Source organism: Sprattus sprattus, assembly GCF_963457725.1.
Source record: "Sprattus sprattus genome assembly, chromosome: 11".
Taxonomy (NCBI): Eukaryota; Metazoa; Chordata; class Actinopteri; order Clupeiformes; family Clupeidae; genus Sprattus; species Sprattus sprattus.
In genome coordinates, this window is record NC_137909.1 from 16,736,396 (window position 1) to 16,758,098 (window position 21,703).

Below are 21,703 nucleotides of genomic sequence, written 5' to 3' on the forward strand. Positions count from 1 at the left end.
TATCCAACCTCTTTAGCATCCAAGCGGCCTGTTATGCTGAGCCCAAGGCGTGTGTTTGTGCTCCTCAGATCAAAATGAGTGCGCGGGAGAAGCCTCCCTCTGCGGAACCAAGGGCATCTGCCAGAACAGCCCAGGCAGCTTCAACTGCGACTGCCAGCACGGATACTCCCTGGACACCACTGGCCTGCACTGCGAAGGTGCGCTGCAGTCCACCATTGGATCAGCAGATGGATGGATGGATGGATGGATGGATGGATGGATGAATGAATGAATGGAAAGGGAGATATAGATTGATCGATAGATAGATAGAGACAGATACATAGAGGATAGAGAGAGAAAGAGGGAAAGAAACAAAGAAAGAGAGAGTGAGAGAAAGAAAGGCAATACGTTATTTATTCCCAAATGCATTGTTTTGCTTTTACCATGCTTTGGGGCGGTTCTGTAGCTGTAGCGTGTTGGGATCATAAATCTTGTTTGTGTTTTCACGCTGTTGTGGAAGGACGTTGTTTCTTGGTGAGGGGATGTTACTTTGACGTGTGGATGACAGAGTGTCTTTACTGTTAGATCTGTTCACCTCCTCTTTTGTTCAACTTTGGTTCCCCATATGTGCAAATATGTCGGCACATGTGTTTGGTATGAGTTTGTGTGTGTGTGTGTGTGTGTGTGTGTGTGTGTGTGTGTGTGTGTGTGTGTGTGTGTGGTGTGTTGATATAAATCCTAGCTGTGAGTTTTTTTTTTTTTTCAACACCTCAATTCTCACCCTGTTTTTGCACAACCCAATAATCCAGTCTGGATTCCATCTTTATGTGGGTTGACTCTGCCAAGCGCACACATACCAGTTCATTTAGAGGCTGCTGCACAGTCCAAGAATTGTTCTACTGAACTCAACATGGCTGGCATGACCCAAACCACAGCTTCAACAAATGATGTCCACCCTGAGCCTCTTCACAAAACACAATCATTCGATTCATACCGATAAGATACGCTTTCCTCGTTTGTTTATAAATATGGGCGGGTCAGTACTGAACGCAGCATCAGCTGTCAGGACCGAAATCCCAGGTGTTCCTCTGACATCAGTTAATGGTGGCTTTTACCTGGTTTGCGTTTGTCAGAAGTTGCCGGGGAAAAAAACGGCCTTGTGTGTCTTTTGGACTCTTGTCTTTTTGGATGGAAATACCTGAAACTGTTTCAGCTGAAGTATGCCACGTGAGCACGGGATTGGAAACAGATGTACCAGCGGACCAGAGCCGCGTCTGAGAGCCAACAGGGCAGGTTCACGGTGACGGAGGGTTTTTTTGTTTTAAATTTTAGGGACTCATTTGGCTGAGGCAGAGTAGTTTTATTTCCTTAATATGCCTGAATCAGAATGTGTTCCCCAAGTGGGATTTTGTTCCATATTACTTTTAAGTTGTGCTAGTAAAAGCGCTTCAGGACAAGAGATGATTGTGCACGCTATGTCTTTCTGTTTCTGTACTTTACTTTCTGTATGCACTTAATGGAAAATATGCATTTCTTTTAGTTGGAAAATGTCCCTTTTCTTTTCTATAGAAGCTTTTAGACTGAAAAAATATCCAGTTGTTAATCTAATCACAAAAAACTGCCAATAACAAGCCAACAGTATGTGACAAGCAAACTCCATGTGCCAAAAGAGCAGTGTGGTATCCATGTTATAGCTACATAGTTTCCAGCAGACGCCTTGATGGATAACAGGTTAGATCTTTCAAGGGCCATAATGCCTTGTGAAAGACAGGAGCTGGAGCTGTATGAACCCCTGAGATCAAAGATGTGGTGCCTGGTTCACTTCATGTATCAAACCCACATCTCCCTCTTCTTTCTGCCCCCCTCCATCTCTCTCTCTCTCTCTCTCACTCTCACTCTCTCTCACCCTCTCTCGTCCTCTCTCTCTCCTCTCCAGATGTGGACGAGTGTAAGAGCACCCACAGGTGCCAGTATGGCTGCCAGAACATGCTGGGAGGCTATCGCTGCAGCTGCCCCCAGGGCTACACACAGCACTACCAGTGGAATCAGTGTGTGGGTGAGTGTTACCGGAGGAGACCTGCAGCAATGACACACTCTCTGCGAGGGGTTTACTGAGACCAGGATTTGTTCGGCCTCTGGGATAAATAAAGCTTTGCAATGTTAACCTCTTTGCTGGAGTAAATCAGCATTTGGAGCTGTCAAAATTGTGCACGTTCTGTGCAAATCCAAGTGTCTGGACCACTGAGATTGGACCACTGAATCTGGAAACAACTTCACTCACAATGTGTGTGTGTGAGCACTGCATGTTTACATGCAACTGCAATTCACACACTTTCATGTTTACAAATGAAACAGGAATCTCACTGAGTACAAGAGGTTCTGTCTACATTATTTCTTTGAAGATGTATGCTGTATGCTGTGTGTGCGCGCATGTGTGTGTGTGTGTGTGTGCACGCGTGTGTGTGTGTGTGTGTGTGTGTGTTTGTGCGCGCTTGTGTGTATTTGTGTGTGCATGTGTGTGTTTGTGTATGTGTATGTGTGTGTGTGCGCGTGCCTCTCCGTGCACCAGAAGTCTTTCCTCCCGGTGGGCTATCTCTGATTTCAGTGAAACCGCAAGTCAAATGAAGTGAAATGATGTCATCAGACAACTCCGAGCACTGAGTGCACACATCCATTTCAGTGAATGGCCTCATGCACGGGCGGCCAAACACACACACACACGCACGCACACACACACACACACACACACACACACACACACACACACACACACACACACACACACACACACACACACACACACACACACACACACACACACACAGGCCAGACTTCTCCTGCATGGAGGCCACCATTGTTGTTTTGTTTGGATGCTTGAAATGCGTCCTCTAATTAAAACCTCCCTGGCTGGTTTATGATGCTGGGCGTCTGGCCACACATACCTCAGTGAGCTGTTGGTTCTCATGTGTGCTGCCTACTCTGCCACCTAAAGTCAGTGTGAGCGCTGTGTAAAACTGAACACCCCCTATACGCTATCACACGGTGCTGGTCATGACGCCTAGCATTCTTGGTAACTGGCAGAATGGTGCAGGAAAGTTCTATTTCTGAAATATGTGGCCATTGGAAGCCGTTATAGAGAGTCGTGTTTATCAGCGTGGACCAACGGGTAGAGGATTTGTGGTCCAAAGGGTTTGATTGGGAATTTCATTTGACAGGTCATGACTTCAGTCATGGTCAATCTCAGTTTTTACAAAGTATGTCCATTGCCATAAAAGACCACACAGTCTAAGCGTGTGTGTGTGTGTGTGTGTGTGTGTGTGTGTTTGTGTGTGTGAGGGGGGGGGGGGGGGGGGGGGGAGATAGAGAGAGAGAAAGAGAGAGGGAAAACTGATCTTCAGTCTTGTCTCTATACTGCCACCTAGTGCATGATCGGTGTCATCACAAGAAAGTACCATACACACTAGTAGTTGCCAAACCTTTCATATCAGGCCCCCCTTTGAGAGTAAGACACCCCCCCCCCCCCCCCCCCCCCACACACACACACACCTCGACTCCATGGTGCAAAGACTGAGATGCTCATATAGTGAATTACCTGTTTTAGTTTTTTAAACATGCTTATCTGCTGTTGCTAATTGCTAATGTTACTACATTTGAACAGGTTAACATTAAACTGTGCTAGATAAAATTCATAGAATCAAAATTATAACATATTGTTATTAATATTATAATTAATTAATACTTAACCAAAATAAATGTCACAAATATGAAGAATATTTACACTGTACAATATCACAATAAAATACTATCACAGGAGAAGACATACGAGGCCCATGTTGCCTGTTGTTTTGCATTAGAAAGCCCAGCGAAGGTGATAACCTAAACCTCTACTCTCCTTAAATCCTGCAATCAACCAACCAAAATGGTGTTTGTTTCCCTTTTCTTGTTTGTCGCTGCCGTTCCTCAGATGAGAACGAGTGCTCCAACCCCACCAGCTGTGGCTCGGCGTCCTGCTACAACACGCTGGGCAGCTTCAAGTGTGCCTGCCCCTCGGGCTACAACTTCGACCAGTTCAGCAGCAGCTGCCAGGACTTGAATGAGTGCACCACGCGCAAGAACCCCTGCAACTACGGCTGCTCCAACACCGAGGGGGGCTACCTGTGCGGATGCCCCCCGGGCTACTTCAGAGTGGGCCAAGGGTGAGGAGAAACGAACCCCAGCGCCCACACACACACACACACACACACACACACACACACACACACACACACATGGCAGAAGTTCATTTGGAAGGAGTAAGCTATTGAGGGATCTGTTGGCAGTTTTACTGTGCAGAAGGTCAGTGGCACTGTTTTGTGAACGAGCAGCTCCTGGTTCATTTCTAGGTGGCCTACGTAAAGTAACGTGAAGACTAGTCAAAGGAAAAGGGGGATTTAACACACACTTGGTGGCTTCGAGGAGTACCAGGATAGTGAGACATTGGCCAAGGTTTACAACTAAGATAAACAGACCAGACACCCCAAATAGAATTCCAATAAATAACTGAGAATATGAATACACTGCAACCTTGCAGAATTTCTTTGACAATCAATGGTGAGACAATTATTGACTGCAAATGAGCAGTTTATAGAAGCTGTAACAGGGTTAAGTGAGGTCACAGTCACTGGCAGCCATTTTGGTATTAGAGGCTTTGTTATTCAATTATGAAAAATTAGTGACACCACTATAAAGCTAGGGTGACCAGACTTCCTCTTTTACCAGGGCATGTCCGCTTTTTGAGACCTAAGAAATGCGTCCGGCAGGGATTTCAAAATTGTCCGGGATTTTGCCTAGGCGGATATTTGTTTTCTCTGGGTCTTTCACATCTTTCTAGTTTTTACGCCCTTACAAGTTTCGGAAAGGGTATCTCCCTTATGTTCCACCTTCTTGCGGGAGCTCTGACTGTAGAGAGAACTGTCATTGGTCGACTGCCCCCTCAGTGTTGCCAGATGCACAATAGTTATCCTCCAAAGACGATCATTTTGAGCATTTGGTACGATATTTCACCATTTCCAATCTGGCAACACTGAGCACCTTGCCGCTTCCACTAGTAACTAGTATCTTTTCCACATGCAGATGTCATGTGCTGTTATAAACAATGCCACTAGTGACTAGTGGCATTGTTTACAACAGCACATGACATCTGCATGTGGAAAAGATGTCAAAACCTTGTCGCTGGGGGAGGGGGCGGGGTCATCTGTATGCTATACTCTACCACGACCCCTCCCCCGCGATGAAGTGTCCTCTTTTTCTCAAACTCAAATATGGTCATCCTAATAAAGCACACTGAAAATGTAAAGACTTACATTTTGACAGTGTGAAGATATTGCACCGAGCACTGTATTATATTTATACTTGACTTTTTATTAACTTTAAATTTATAAGTATAAATTATATTATATAAAATAGTATTTTACATTATTATTTTGACATAATGTGTGTTGCAGTCACTGTGTGTCTGGAACTGGCTTTGGGAAAGGCCTGCACACGGCTCATGCGGGAGGAGAGCGAGTGGACGAGGACAACGCCCTCTCCCCTGAGGCCTGCTACGAGTGCAAGATCAACGGCCACTCCAAGAGGGGCACGCGGAGGAGACGGGACGCCAATGGAACCCTGGCAGCAGAGGTGAGAGCTGTCAGAGAAACGTTAGAGCACTGCTTCATTCATGGGCTCTGCCTTCGACTGCTCAAATAGACCGTGTGAGTGTGGTGGTTTTTGTGGCAGGAGTATAACAACAACATCCAGAAGGGTTCTTTCTGTGACTTGGGTTGTGGTGCTACTACACCTACACTAGTGTATAGACAGTTACTGGCACTGAATCAGAATCAGAATCGTTTTTAATGCAAGTAAGTTTACGCCTACAAGGAATTTGTTTTGGCATATTGGTGCAGACAATTAACATAAAAACAGAACAAGTACTACAGAACAATATATAAAATATACAAAAATAGTAAGTAGAATTTTTTTTTAAATAAGCTGCTGTCTTGCTGTTAGCTTTATAAGACTTTGTCAAAACTACAGGATGCTGTTAAGATAATATTTAGTTAGCAACTAGTACTCTAAAATATGTGATAAGGTCACTGTGATTGTCCGACAACTAGAGCTCTTGAAACAGACCACCAACTGATTATAGTGACAAGCCATAGCTCTACTATTTGAGCTCTTTTTAGCATGCAGGCAGCAAGGTTATCGGTTAATTACTTGATTGCCATCTTAGTCTGTCCCTGTGAAATTTCCGCCAAGACCAAACCCATTCAATACCTGTTTAGGGGCTAACAAGGTTAACTCAATTTAGCACTGCTGTGGAATCAAGTTTAGGGACTTTTATTTCAGGAACTTGACCTGAGAATGAGTTGGTGACTCCATATCCATTAAGCGTCATGGTGGACCTGTTTTCTAGCATGTCCCATTTGGCAAAGCGTGTTAATTTGATCATAGTGGGAGGATGATGTTAAATAGAGGGGGTGAAGTCTTTCATCTTAAAGTTAAAGTTGTACATCACAGAGAGAGAACAACTGTACATTACATGGAAATGTAACGTTTCAATGTCAACAGTAGTGCTCCTGGTCTCGTGTGTCAGGCGCTGACACTGGGGGAAATGTCAGCACAGACCACAGTGAGGAGTAAAACAGGGCCTGTAAAGATTGTTGCCAAATCCTGCAGGAGAGGGGTTTTTTTTTTGCAATAAATATATACGGTTTTGTATCAATGGAGACAATGTTTATCATGGGGCAATTTTCTCTGAATGTTGATAGGGACCATCAGCATGTTTTCAACCAAAAAGGAGCAGGTTATTCCATTAGCGTAATTGGTTTTGTTCAGTAAGAATGTATTCCTATATAAGGCCAGAAGATGGCACCAAGTAGCAAAATTTCAGGTTATCAAATCACATAGCAAAGGGGGACTTAATCCCCATTAGTTCAGTTTAGCTTTAGCTTTAGACTGGATGCAGTTCCTGGAGTTTTTTTTCGAAAATCCTAGCAGTGGGTGTTGATTACTTTCCTTTATGTGTGTATATATGTGTTCGCTGGATAATTGTTCGTACCTGCTTTGAATAGTAGTGTTAATGTTAACAGTAGGGGTGTAAATCTCTCGTGACAAAAACGATTTGATTTGTATCTCGATACATGGGCACGATACGATACAAGAAAAGAAGCACGTTGATAAAAAAACATTCAGTACGATTCGATGCGATGCAATTCGATGCGATGCAGTTCAATTATTGAAAACACTAAGTTGTGAGGAAACAATGGACCTCATTCACGAACAGTATCTTCAGTGTCTTTTCAATAAATATCTTCATACCAACCTCAGAAAAGATCTCCGCTGGATTCATGAACGCCTGGAAATGTGTTCTATATTGAACACGCTTTCTCATGCACCTGAACTTGCATACAGAAACCCCCGCAAGCTCTTTATAAGGGCATGCTATTGCAACGTGTGCACACTCCAAAGGCAACGCGAAAGCAACTTCAGAGACTGATCAAAATCATTTCAAAGCAAGCACCGGTAAACCCAGCAGCGTTTCCGTTGTTCGGGAAAAAAATGAAATGTCCCTCAAACACAATCGGAATTTGAGAATAACCCTAATATTTAGGGCTATAAAGCAACATGCACTGCTGTTATTAAACAACACGTATGCTGCATTTTAAATAAAGCGCAAACCGTCTGTTATAAACAAGGAGCAAACTGAGTGAGAAGGATCTAACATGGCCAAGCATACTAGCCTTAAGCTTTTTTCAGAGGACAAACGCAACTGATGAGAGTGAATCGTCTGATAAGGGATATTTTATAATTATTTAAATCCGAGGATCTCTGTAAAAACACGCAATTAACAACAATGTATCTTCTTTGGCTGAGGTAGCTAGCATAGCATTGGCCATTGGAAATGCATAGCGTAGCTAGCATAGAGTTGGCCATTTAACTGAATGAGAATTGTAATCTGTCATTCTCTCCAGGTCTTGGCTAGCCTGGATGCCAGACAGAATTTAGCCCCGCCCACAAAATTTGAGGTTGGGAAGTTCGGTACGTTGCTCTGACTGGTTCTAGGTATATCCAATTGAGCGAAGAGGCATTTCGTTTAAAACACGCCCCATAGTCACAGCCCAATGGAGCAGTATCAGACTCATATTCTGACTAGAATTATGAGTATGACATCGTCAGGCTAGGTCTTGGCCTTAATACTGAGAATACAGCCTGATTGGTTTATGCTATGCGGGCTTTGGCCAATGACAGGCTGTCATTGTTCTGACTGAGATCAAATGCAACAGGCCAGCGAGTCATTAGTGTTTTAAAAAACGGAGGGACAAACGCTTGTGAACCGATTCATAACTTTTAAATCGGGCAAAGACCGTTTCATGACATTTTAAACCCGATACGGGACGTAGTCGTATCTTACACGCTAAAAACGGATATCGATACGTATCGGTTCTTTTTTACACGCCTAGTTAGCAGTGATCTTGATATGTTGTGGGTGTTCTTTTTGCTCTCCTAAGACATTTTCTTTTTTTAAATGTATCTTTAAAAACAGATGATCCGCGGCTTTATTGTTGCCATCATCAGTAAATGATCAGTAAGTGAGTACATTTACACTGTGTGACGAGGAAGTCAATGGCTGCCATATCTGCTGATGTCCTTATTAAATCAGTGGTATCGATGTTGTCAGTAGTATAAGATGTTGGTGTATCATCTCAGGGTGTTTAATGGGCTGGCGATTGTAAAACCCATTCATTGTAGTCTGAACATTCTCCGTGGCAGTGGTAAAAGTCATTTAGAAAGGGTTTGGATAATTTAACAATGTGGACAAATTCTTACTGATTGGTCCATTAAGCACCTCAATTCAGAGCTTCCAGACTATAATCCGAGTGAAAAAAGGTAGAACATATTGTGGAACAGCCCACCAAGGACTGTGTGTTTGTAAACGTGTGTGTGTGTGCGCGTGTGTGTTTGTGTGTGTGTGTGTGTGTGTGTGTGTGTGTGTGTGTGTGTGTGTGTGTGTGTGTGTGTGTGTGTGTGTGTGTGTGTGTGTGTGTGTGTGTGTGTGTGTGTGTGTGTGTGTGTGTGTGTGTGTGTGTGTGTGTGTGTGCTTACCCAGGAGCCGGAGGTGAGCCTGGCCAGCCTGGACATGGATGAGCCGCTGAGGCTCGTGCTCAACACCTCCCAGCTGGACCCCGACGAGCACCTCCTGGAGCTACGGCCCGCCCTGCGACCCCTCGACGGCCACGTGCGCTACGCCATAGCCGGGGGCAGCGGGGCCGACGTCTTCCGTCTGGAGCAACGCAACGGCCTGAGCTACCTGCACTTGGCGTCGCCAGCAGCGGGAGAAGCATGGCAGCATCAGATACGGCCCGCGCCCGGGAACTACGTGCTGGAGATCAGCAGCGTGCCGCTCTTCGCTCCCGCCCAGCTCCGAGCGCTGGAGAGCAGCAAGGACAGAGACTACCTCTCGGGGGAGCTGGGCGAGAACCTGCACATGAGACTGCACATCCAGCTGCAGGAGAACTAGAGCCAGCGGGCCTGTGGAGCAGCTAGATCACACCTTTGTCATTATCTCCCTCCCACCCTCGCTCACTCTCTGCTTCTGGAGTTCTCTCTCACTCCCTCTTTGGCCAAAAGCCTTCATTCTCTCTTTGTCTTCTCCATCTGTGTCACGTTCTCTGGTTCTCTCTCTTTCTATCTATCTATCTATCTATCTATCTATCTATCTATCTATCTATCTGTCTATATATATCTGTCTGTCTATCCATCTATCTATTTATCTATCTGTCTCTCTATCTGTCTATTTATCTGTCTTTGACTCTGTAGAGCTGTGTAGTGCTTTCTCCAATTGAATTCCTCATTCTTTCTTTCTCTGTCTCTCTCCATCTCTCTCCTCCATTCATTTCTCCCTCTCTCTGGCCAAAGAGCTACCCTACCTATCAAGGCCAGGGAAAATGAGTGGAGCCATCCCAACCAATGAGCACGCTCACTGTCAATGAGGCGGGTGTGGCATCTGGACGTTTCAAGCCAAAGAAGTAACTCTTTGTTCCTGTTTGTCTGCAGCAGAGTTTAAGCTAAGAGCTTTTGATACCTGTTTTTTTTAATTATTATGTTTTTCTGTGTGTATAAATAAGGTTGAATTGTTATTATCATATTGACAAAAAGCTGTCAGTACCACCACAATATTAGAGCATGATGTGTGACCTCATCTTGTTAACGACAATTTATTCAGTTTGACATCTGCGAGAGAGAGATATGTTTTTAATAGCGTCTTCACAGGGCTAGTACGGTTCCATTGGCGTATTCTTGGAGCGTAGAAGGACACGGAACACACACACACATACACACATCTCTCTTCGTCTCCCGGTGCTCTGTAAAGACATGCTCAGCAGGTCCCGTGTTCTGCAGCCACAGTGCCCTCATCAGTCTTAATGTGCACACTGGAGGAGACACATTCTCTGACCTGGTACACCTAAAGCACACCCAGCTACATTTAAGAAAGTAACTCTATCCAGTGAGCAGGCAGCAAAGAATGGCCCCTAGCGAGACTATTAACACATTATTAATTAAGCGAAATCCACTAATTGAGTGTTAATTAGGACTGTGTAATTTGGTTGTGAAGAGGTCCCTTAAAGGAATGGAAGCATTGCAATGTGAAAAGAAAATGACATTTTCTCAGTTAAGGCTGCGAAGATTACTTCTTTGGAGGATGCATTCCATATTGACCTTGAAACCTGGTTACAAGTGTTCTGTTATTTACCAAAAATGTATTACTCAAACACGCATCGCATTACTAACTGATGATATCACCACATCATTCCATTGCTCTACCTGTGGAGATGAACACACTCACACTGACAGGCACACAACCAGTTGAGAAATACATCACAACCAGCTTCCATGAACAAAGATGGCATCGCTAATGCCTTGACTAATTACTGTGAACAGCACATCAATTAAGGCATTCAGAAGGCAGTGCTTGATTTACATTCAAAAACATTAATCAAGGGAACTGTGCATGCTTGAAGGTTTTTTACAAATTTGAATGGATGGTTATGTCTATTGTGTCTGAACAACAGCATTATGATGAATTATTATAAAACAATATTTCAAGTCATTTTATTTTTCCAGCGTAGGATGTTTTGTTGTATTTGTTACTTGTAGAGTTCTTGTGTGTTTGTCATTGGTTAATGATAAATGGTTGTATTGATTTATTATCTGCTTGATTGTAATCTTTTGACGAAAATTCCAAATCTCATCTCAAAATGTATCAATTCAATCATCAGAACGAACTTTTTTGTCCTGTGGCATCGAATACTGCTCTTGATTCTGTTCTATAACTATTGGCCTTTTCAGTACACTGGACTTCACTTAAAAAAAATACAACTCTTTTCTTTTGGTATGGACATAAAGATGTAAATTCACAACCCCCCTACACGGAATTTGACGTATTAGAGACCTGTGTTGTGCTCATGGGGATATGTAGTGATCCTGAAATGCATCTAAGGAAGAGCTCATTGAGATGTCATTGGTACTCTATGACAAAAACACACATTCTTTGGAAAGAAAAGACTGCTTGTGTTCAAAATATTATCATCAAACAGCCTAGTGGAAGTGGTGCCATGTTGATAACTTTCTGTACGAAGCACAACTGACAACCATGACCTGGATCTATTTTGTAGATTGATCATGCTTTTGCGTAAAAATTTTTTGTAAAAGTTTCCAGTCATGCTTTAAGACTGCCAACAGTTAGCTGAAGAAAAACAATACATTCTGTACAACTAATCTGTAAACAGGTCTGTCTGTGCCTTACGTCACCATTGAACTACACATAAACACAGTGTGCCTTTGTGGTAAAAAAAGAGTTGTGATATATTGGTGCTGTCTTTTTTTGCTTAACCCAAATACTGTACAACACAATTACTAAACAGGCGGCTGTGTGATTATAAGAAATGAGTAACTGCTATAAATGCAAAAAGAAAAAAGTAATTGACCTGGTGCTCATCCTGTGAGACTGTTGTATAGACCATGTCTTTGAGGGTATTCTCTGTGTATGTACTTACGTTTTCTTTTGAATTGGAACAGCTCTGTTACTGCCATCAATACCATTCGGGACCATCGTGTATGGACCGAAGCAGTGTCACGTCCTGTCGTCAGAAATTGACGACTGTAAATCTTTTAATATTGTACTGTTGAGATATGTGCATTTCTTTGAAATAAATGTGTACAGTATAACATCTGTCATCACCATCATTGGTTCCTTAGCTCACAAGCCCTTAAGCAGGAACTGAAGAGATAATGACAGCGATTGTATCAGTAAGTGTTACTTAATGAGGTGATGGAATTGTTTGCAAAGATGTCTAGATAGGTAGTCATTGAGCAAAGACATACGGACATAACTACACTAATTAACATGATGGCAGTATGGAATAGTGCCATTAAAAACAATAGAATGAAGAGAAATACAGGTTCCTACTTGTGTAGAACTAATCTATGTTTGAGCACTTAATATGAACGATCTCTGGCCAGGATCAAGAACTCACCTTTAAAGGTAGTGTCCGCAAATCGGTTTTGGTTTCTCTAAAGATTGTTGACATTTGAGCTGAACAGCTAATCATTAATCATTTCAGGGCTCCTGAAGCAACTTCCTGGGATTGTTTATGGCTCAGTCAGAACCACCATGTTTGCTTCCCATTTGCAGAGCCAGAACTGTGCATTCAAAAAGACTCCTGTGTTGGTACAAACACTGAATGGTCAGCTAGAGCACCAAGAGGAACTATTCACTGAATTTGACAAAAAAAAGTATGTGATTAGAATCACAGACTATACCTTTTTATCAAATGCCATTTGATATTTGGCTCTCAGACCCTATTTCAGTAAGGAGCCAGGATGTCATTTGGTAGATGACTGACATGCCATTATACTTTTGAGAGCGCCCTAGTTGTACCAATGTCCACCACAGAGTGTCACTGTTGTTCAATGTCAGGGTGAGGTATTGGGCCAACACCCATACACTGCAGTCTGCAAGATGATTATGATGCTCTATCTGTCCATGGTGTCCGCCTTGCTACCTGGTTTTAACCAACAGTGATGCAACATTAAAGCTTAGGATACACTAGAATGAAAAAAGTTAGAATGCAACTGTGGCAAGGGATGGCTCTAAAATGGCTTTAACCACTGATTGAGGACCGTTAGATTGTAGGTCAAACCAATCCTGACAGTGATGTTTGGCATTTACATCACATTTCTATATTCATGCTCTGTAAAGCGCCTAGAGACAATTGTATTGTTATGGTGCTGTATAAATAAATTAAAATTGAATTGAATTAATTTAGGAGACATTTTCACCCAAAGCTACTAACCGTACAGTGTAGATATACACCGTCATTCTGGGGTGTCAAACCCATGATGGTGATTTTAGCACCTTGCTCTATTATAAGAGCTTACATTCCTCTTGCTGGGATTATACATTTGAAATTGTTTAGTATTAATGTTGTTCCTCTCCCTTTGTTGGACTGCTACCAAACTTTAACCCTCTGTTATTCAACAAAAACATTATTTTGTACCTCAATTATACATTACTATTTCATTACTATTATACAAATCTCATTACTCACTTACACAGGTCCTACCATTCATGAACTGTTAGCGAAGTTGTCCAGCCTTTTCCTGATACAATGGTGACCTTTTCAACGCATCTGGCAGTGTTCAGACGTATGCTATGCTCATGGTTTGGAGCCTACGGTCTAAAAGGTGGAACAATGAGAGCAGTGAGCGGGTGAGTTGGATCTGTGCTCTGCCACCATACGACAGGCAGCTGGCCTGGTACACGCACACGTATACGTACACACACACACACACACACACACACACACACACACACACGCCCTGTAGTCCTGATTACAGTGTTTAGGCACGCCTGTGGATCCAAGGGGCAATGAGCTCTATTAGGAGTTAGGCGCACACACACATATATGCGCATAAACTTCAGTGTGTGTGTTTGTGTGTGTCTGTAAGAGAGAGGGAGAGAGCATGTGTGTACAATTAGCCTGGAAAGGTCAACTAGGGAAAACATCATGAGATCATATCTATGTGCCCCCTGAACTAGCAATCTGGAGTCGAGACTTTCTTTGCTGTTGTTCCATGAGAACTAGATCAAATAGCCTGTAACTGAAAAACAAGAAGGAATTTCCAATGATCTGAAAAGGAAGGGGCACACAGAAACTGTTTAATAGGTTAAGGAAGACGTATGTGTGAGGACAAACAACCAACAAGACAAGAAAGGGTTAATTCATTTAATTTGATTCTTTATTTATTGCAATAAAGATGTACAAAGTATTGGGAACTTTAAATGTTAAAATGTTAGAAAAAGCATATCTGTGACGGTTAACAGTACAGTTTATAAAAAAAAATTACTGTCCCAGTTTAATAGATTGTATCCATCCGTATGGTTGAGCAGGAAGAGACATTGTTTTTAACTGTTCGTCAACATAGATGTCTTTCAAAGGCATATAAAAGATAGAAATGTACAGGGACTAGAGAGAGAGAAAGATCAAGATGAAAAATCAACATGCAATTTAATTTTGAACAAAAGAAAACATGAGAGAAAAATAATAAAATATAATAAAACTTGGAGAAGTCTAAACTAAAATAAATATTTCTTTCTCCATATTAATTTGTCATTAAGCGATTCCACTCCCTTAATTTACTCTGGTTAGACTAGTTATTTACAAGTTAGTTAAGAGTTGCAGTGTGACCTGGGAGGTGGGGGTTGGGGTGGCCATTGCTCATTTAACTTAACAATCCATTGTTATGTTCCATTCTTTGCCAAAGCTGGCAGAGACTGGGATGGCATTGGGCAGGTGGCAGGACATGGGATGGGATTGGGGGGTGGGGGGGGGTGGGGGGGTAATGGTGTAAGGGTTGCTTTGGCTACAAATGGAAGTTTGAAGAGAGGGGCAGAGGAGGAGGGGGGGGGGGGGGGGGGGGGGGTCTGGTCTTAACAGGGAAAGTGGCAGAAAAAGTCACAACCAGGAGGACATCACCTGTGGCTCACCCCACCTCCATATCTCCCCTCCACCCAAATGACAAGCAGACCCTCACCACCACCACTACCACCTCCACCTCAGACTGCCTCCTCTAATCAATAAAGTGTATCTACACAATGAAGAATGCACACGTACACACACACACACACACACACACAGACACAAACAGACACACACAGACACACACACAGTATTTGGTTGGGACACATAACCATAGCATGTTTACTTCGACATCTCCAAACAGAAAAGAAAAATGTCCTCTCCCAATTGTCTTTTTATATTTATATATATATGAATATATATAGATAATAGGTCAATAATTTAAACAGGTTACACTTGCTTATTCTGTTGCTATTTTGTGGGGAGGATGTTATTGAGTGCTATACAGCCACACACAGATATCTTTGATTGTACCATCAGGAATTGGAAAAGAAATCTTTACAATCCCCACACATTGGCTTTATATATATATATAATCAAAATTAAAAAGACAGAAGGTAACTACATGCTTGTGCTCATACTTCAAAGTACGTCTTTATTTGAAACACTAGAATATATAGTGACTATAAATATGACTATACTCATTCAGACACTAGATTTAAAAATCACATGGCATATTTGTATTTTATTTCATTTGCTAATGAACATGAACATTGATGGGTGCAACTGTGTAAGTTACACATATAGACACAGAGCCTGGACAAAAAAAATAAGGACAGTCATAATAGTAACACGCATTGCACTGTACTGAGGTTGCCAAATGTGACTCTGGAACTAAGTTGAGGGGGAAAAGCCCTCTACAAAAGACAAACAAAATAGTGAACTAGAGAAAACTAGCAGTAGCAACTAGCAACTCAGTGCTGTTGCAAGTTTCTTTTTTTTTTCAACTTTTCAATAGTTTTTGTGGTTATGGAGTGTTTACATTCAAAAGACTGATCTTCCCTTACAGTAACGCAGACATTCTAACCCAGGGTGAGGAAAAGAGGAGAGAGAAAATGAAAAGTAAATAAATCGATTCCTCAACTCTGACCTGGGCAACCGGTACAGCATTACACACTATTACAGGAGTGAGCCACTCCCCAACTACAGTTATACAGCACTGGGTAATGATGACACAGAACCCATTCTCAAGCGTCACAACACGTGATGGGAGTTTGGCGGAGTTAACACTAACATAGAGCCGATTGTATCGTCTTTGAGCTGTTTTTCACCTCAGGGAACCAGCTCAGTGACATGCCAACCGGAGTGCTTTGAGGTAAAATAATTAAACTTCCTGGAAAGACAGATTTGGGCTTCTCTGGGCACTTAGACATGCTTACAGATATAAAAGCCACGTTAAGGACAAACCCACAGTGTGGGTGTAGGAGCTCCAAAGTTGGAAACTATTAAGGTGAGCAGAGCTATAATAATAACAATAGAAAAAAACTACTTTAAAACGCCAGCAACAGTTCACCTGCATAGAGGTATGTATCCATTGGATTCAGAGGCTGCTCACTGTGTGCAACATTCGTATGTTAGCTTCGACCAACATCGCTACCGCAACATCTTTAAATCTGCAAATATGGCATGAAAAACGCAACGCATCCCCACCACACCACCTTGCTTTTTTAAAATAAAATAAAAACAGCTAGCTGTGGCTCAAGAGGTTCAAACCCGAGAAATGAAACGCGTTATACAGTTTCACACGACACAAAACACTGGTGAGGCTGTCCTGACTTGGACCAACAACCTCCACCAGTGCGCCAATGTGGTCTCCACAGCGTGTATGCCTGTAGCCAAAATTCTGTTTCACTTAGCAGGAGTGCCATTTATCTGACGATGGGAGAAAGAAATCTAAAAATGTAGTATTTGAATTCATAATGCATACTATATTTACATGTTTGTTTGGGGGGGGTGAGTGCATAATGCACTGACATGACATTCTACCTATGCACCTAATTGCACTAGCTACAACTTGCATTTGACCTGCTATTCAGTCAGCCAGTATGGCTTATATATTTATATATGAGGGGAAAACGAGCTACACAAACATTCATTACTTCTGTTTGTTAAGGCAAAGTCATGTTTGTTTGCTAGCACACCTGTTTGTTCTTGAGTTCTATGTTAATCTAGGAGGCCACAGACAAGGAGGCTTTAGACTTTGCTTGATTTTTGTTTGTTTGTTTGTTTGTCGTCATTGTTTTCGGAGCTCCTCCCATAATGCTAGCAGCTTCGATGGCCCTACAGCAAACCATTCTTTCAGCAACGAAATGGTAGATCTTCTCTACAAACAAAAGCAATACTGTCATAACAAAACAAAACATTGCTCTTCAAACTGCCTTCAAGTCCTACTGTTTTCTCAAAACTGTCCTAAAGTATATTTAAATAGTCCTACAGTATGGACATCACCCAATGACCTTACAGCAGGGAGAGGATGGTATCAGTCATCCAAGCGATAGCGGACCCCTTTTTCGAGTGTCACAAAGGTATTGGAGGGCATTGTACAGTGAAAGTAATCTCATTCCCATCACAGCTTCTAGAGGAAGACCCAAAGTACATGGAGGACAGCAAAGAAAAAAAAAAGTATTTGAGGCCACCACACACACAAATAAACCCCACCAAAGGAAATCAAGCTTTTTTTATGCTTAGAAGTGGAACCGTTTGTGAAAGTGAAACTTGTCTAGTCCACTTGCATAAAAATCAAAACAACCCTGAATTAAAAAAAAAAGTTAAAGTTTTTTTTTTCATATAATAATAACAACAATGTAATTTGATTGAACTGGAAGGCACGTGTTTAAGGCTATTGAAGGTGTTGCAAATGCATTCTGCATGGTTCTCTTCCATGTGAGGAAAAAGGAAACAAGGGCGATTATTGCTGATTACTGCAGCAAAAAAATGAACAATAACTTAGAAACTGTGACATTGACAATAATGAAAATAGTAGTAGTAATAATAGTAATAATAATGTGATGATAATAACATTCATCATATTTATAATAACAATCTTATCAAACATGACCTCTGCATATTCAGGTGCCTTTCTTTGGGAAAAAAAGAAAGAAAAGAAAAAAAAACCTAAAACAATGAAATTAAAATAAATTGACCTTTGAAGATTGTTCTCGTCACCTCTTCCATCACCAAGATGAAACAGAACGTACCCTGTGTTTCCACGGGAACCAACCTCGCCTGTGACAACACTATAGAGTTGGACCCTAACCCACCCCTCCCTCCACTGGCCCAGTGGTACGGTCTCCACCATCATCATTATTAATGTCATCATTACTATTAGATCATCGCACCGGCTGCTCCTCTTCATCCCCGTATCGCTTATGTGTGTGTGTGTGTGTGTGTGTGTGTGTGTGAGTGAGTGATGAGGAGGAGAGGTGAAGGGTCTAAAAAGCAGGTGGGGTGGAGGTGTGTGTGTGTGTGTGTGTGTGTGTGTGTGTGTGTGTGTGTGTGCGCATGAAGCTGTGTGTGTGTGCATGCTTAGGAGAGTGTTCTTTCCTCTTAAGAGTAGAAGGTCAGGACGCTCTGGTGGTTGCCACGCACCAGCAGGAGGGGTGGGAGGTCCTTGGACAGAGTCTCCAGCCAGGCCATATACAGACCGCTGGACACCGCCCCCTTTCTGGCAAGGGGCATGCTCCTGTGGGACAGAAACAGAAAAAAAAAAAAACACACACACACACACACACACACACACGCAGACACACACAGACACACACAGAAACAAAGAAGGTAAGATTAGGTGACGGGCGAGGATAAAGCCTCAGGAAATGATCTTCAAAAAGACCAAAGGCCAGCATAAATTCCTCACATAAGCATGACATACCTCACAGTATCCTTGTAATACTTTTCACTCTTACTCGAGCACATTTACAATAAAGAAGATGTACTTATACTCCGTCAGTGCTACATTTAGCTGCTTTTATATGATTTTTTTTTTTTTTAAACACACCGAATAGCTTCTAGCCTACATACATGTCTGCATACACATGAACACGTAGACGCTGCTTTGGCATCTGGTTTGTGCGTCAAAGACGCAGCTTTATTGAACCAGGACACTTGACAGTGGAAATCTATGCCAATGGCTATGCTATGTTGTGCTATTGGACAAGCATTCAAAAAATTATATTTTTTGGGCATAACCCCACATTTGAATATAATACATATGCCTAATAGGTGATACAAAATATAATTATATGAAGTTACTCACTAATTCAGTACCCATTTTATGAGACACATTTGTACTCTTACTCAAGTCATTATTTTGAGGGGTACTTTTAGTTCTACTTCTACTTGAGTCATTATTATTATGACGTGACAATACTTTCACTTGAGTACAGCTTTTGATTACACCACCAACCTCTGCGCATTTGTCTCATAAATTAAAAATGAAATTTCACGATGTTCTTTTTTTAAGTTAAAACACCCACTCATCCCACACCCATTTCCCCCCTTTAAACCGTAATGGACTAAACAGGTCTGTCAAACTGCTTCTGCAAAATTGCAAAAGCTGATGACCTGTTGGCAATCCTGGATGGATGCACACGTAAACACGTCAACAAACAAACAAATACAAAAAAAAAAAAACATTCAAATCATCAGTGACTTTCTGGCTTCTGACTACCTCCCCCCCCCCCCCCCCCCCCTCCCCACACCCACAGCTGGCATTTTAAAAATCCTACCAGCAGAACTGCCAAGGTTACATCATGAGCCCCAAATTTAGCCAAAGTTACATAAGGAGGCTCCTAAGCTCTCCTGTAGCATTGTGGGTAAAAGATGAGGGAATCCCTAAATCTTTTATACCTTCTTTAAAAAAAAAAAAAAGAAGATGGTTCAACCTCACAGACCCCTCATTTCTTTGTATGAAAACCTCTCTTCTCATCGATTGTATTATATTATGGCATGAAATAGAAGCGGCCTGTCCTCACAGTAGGTGAATCTGTATCTGTCTGCTCAGGCACTCCCACGTTCCCATTGTTTGAGTCACTATTCAGAAGAACCCATTCACATGAGAGCCACTTGAGCTCTGGTGTTCTGCTCTTGTTGCACAGAGAACATTTTATGTCAGAGTCCATGCGTGATACATCCGTTTTAAAGTGCTGAAAACAGGAAAATGACACATCCCCATGTGAATTATGGGAAATAGATGTATTTGTTTCCTCCCAAAATGTGTCATGTTGCTGGGAATGAACATCTGTGGTTGATCTGGTATTGTGCTCTGCAGACTATTTTTTTTTTTTTAGAGGGATTTTTATTCAAGCCGGGATTGTTCCAACAGGGGGCCAAAGGTGGCACTTGCATGACTCAGCCTGTGCCAGTGCTTACAAGGACAGACAATTAAATACTGCTCTCTTCCACACACACACACAAAGACACACAGACACACACCTCAACCGGTCTCTGGAGCAGCCCTAAAATACACTCTTCCACCGCCCATTGCACCCAAGAGCATTTGCCTTTACCGTGCCCTATCTGTCGCCGCCTGTCTGTCACACCAGTCTCTGGGGACGTGAGACCTCTGCGTGGTTTTAATAGCTTCTTACTCCTTACCCCCAACCGAGTCTTAGAACAGCAAAAGAAGCAGGTGGATCTCAAAAAGCAGATGTTTAGAAAAAAAGAGAGTTGGAAAATGTTGCTCTGCACGCGAGCCGCTGGAGCCAAGATGGAGGAGGATGCGTTGTGGTGGATGCAGAGGCCCTAGAGGCCTGAGCTACTGTATCACTTTACATCCCTGCGCATGGCTTGTTACAGGCTCATGTGCTATTAACAGAAATAGTAGCCCAGTCATTCAGTTGACGGCCGGGAGGTCAAAGACATGCTGATGCTATTTATTGAGAGAGGAGTGTCTACCAACACACACTCAGACAGACCGGTATACACACACACGCACAGGGTTTCAGATCTACTCACATGACAATGAGGTTTGCTGTGCTTGAGTGCTCCTTCAACAGCTCGTTCAGCCTTATCTGCCGATTGCTCTGTTCAGGAAAAAAAAAGAGGAGGAGGGGAAAAGATGCACAGGTCAGGGAGAGATGACAAGAGTTGGGTTACAGGATGATAAAGGGGTGACACCTCCCCCATTTGAATGCGGAAGAGAGAGAAAGAGAGAGAGAGGAAACAGAAGCAGTCTCTCTCGCTCTCTTCTTCTCTCTCGCTCCTCTGGCAGAGTCCAGCTGGTCCAACATGGAGCTCTCAGTATGCATGCTTTGTGAAATGTTTACATAGGTGATTTTGTGTGAGAGGGGGTTTAAGAAGATACAAAGAGAGAAAATAAGAGAAATAGGGGGTTGAGCAAGAGAGGAGAGACAGAGAGATGGAGAGAGGGATGCAAAGCGTAAAAGAGAGATTGAGAAAAAGCAACCAAGAGGAAGAGAGGAAAGACAATACTAAGAGATTGAACATAGAGTAGAGATGTGTGAGAGATAAACAAGACTATGCTTGATTCATTGCTAAACTGTTCCTCCTCTCAGAGAGAGAGAAAGAAAGAAAGAAAGAAAGAAAGAGAGAAAGAAAGAGAGAGAGAGAGAGAGAGACTGACCTTGGCCTTGTAGAGCTCCAGCTCGTTGTCGGTGATCCTCCAGGGCTCGTCAGCCTTGAGCTTCTCCGCCGCTTCCTGCTCCATGTCGTCCTCCTTCAGTCTGTACGGCTCCACCAGTTGTGTGAAGGCAGCCACACTGCAC

The 21,703-nt window shown here is 42.6% G+C and overlaps 2 protein-coding genes across 2 annotated transcripts in view; one reads left to right on the plus strand and one right to left on the minus strand.

The window, feature by feature from the left end:
- fbn2a (fibrillin 2a) overlaps window positions 1-9,520 on the plus strand; it is a gene marked incomplete at both ends in the record, with an annotated part of 77,968 nt that extends 68,448 nt beyond the window's left edge. Inside the window, 5 exons of the mRNA XM_080847181.1 lie at window positions 69-197; window positions 1,916-2,035; window positions 3,944-4,175; window positions 5,463-5,640; window positions 9,110-9,520. Coding sequence (XP_080703307.1) covers window positions 69-197; window positions 1,916-2,035; window positions 3,944-4,175; window positions 5,463-5,640; window positions 9,110-9,520 — 1,070 coding nt within the window. The remainder of the gene's footprint in view (window positions 1-68; window positions 198-1,915; window positions 2,036-3,943; window positions 4,176-5,462; window positions 5,641-9,109) is intronic.
- A 9,007-nt stretch (window positions 9,521-18,527) lies between these two features.
- Window positions 18,528-21,703, minus strand: part of slc12a2 (solute carrier family 12 member 2) — a gene marked incomplete at both ends in the record, with an annotated part of 52,983 nt that continues 49,807 nt past the window's right edge. Inside the window, 3 exons of the mRNA XM_080846968.1 lie at window positions 18,528-18,663; window positions 20,934-21,001; window positions 21,562-21,697. Coding sequence (XP_080703094.1) covers window positions 18,528-18,663; window positions 20,934-21,001; window positions 21,562-21,697 — 340 coding nt within the window. The remainder of the gene's footprint in view (window positions 18,664-20,933; window positions 21,002-21,561; window positions 21,698-21,703) is intronic.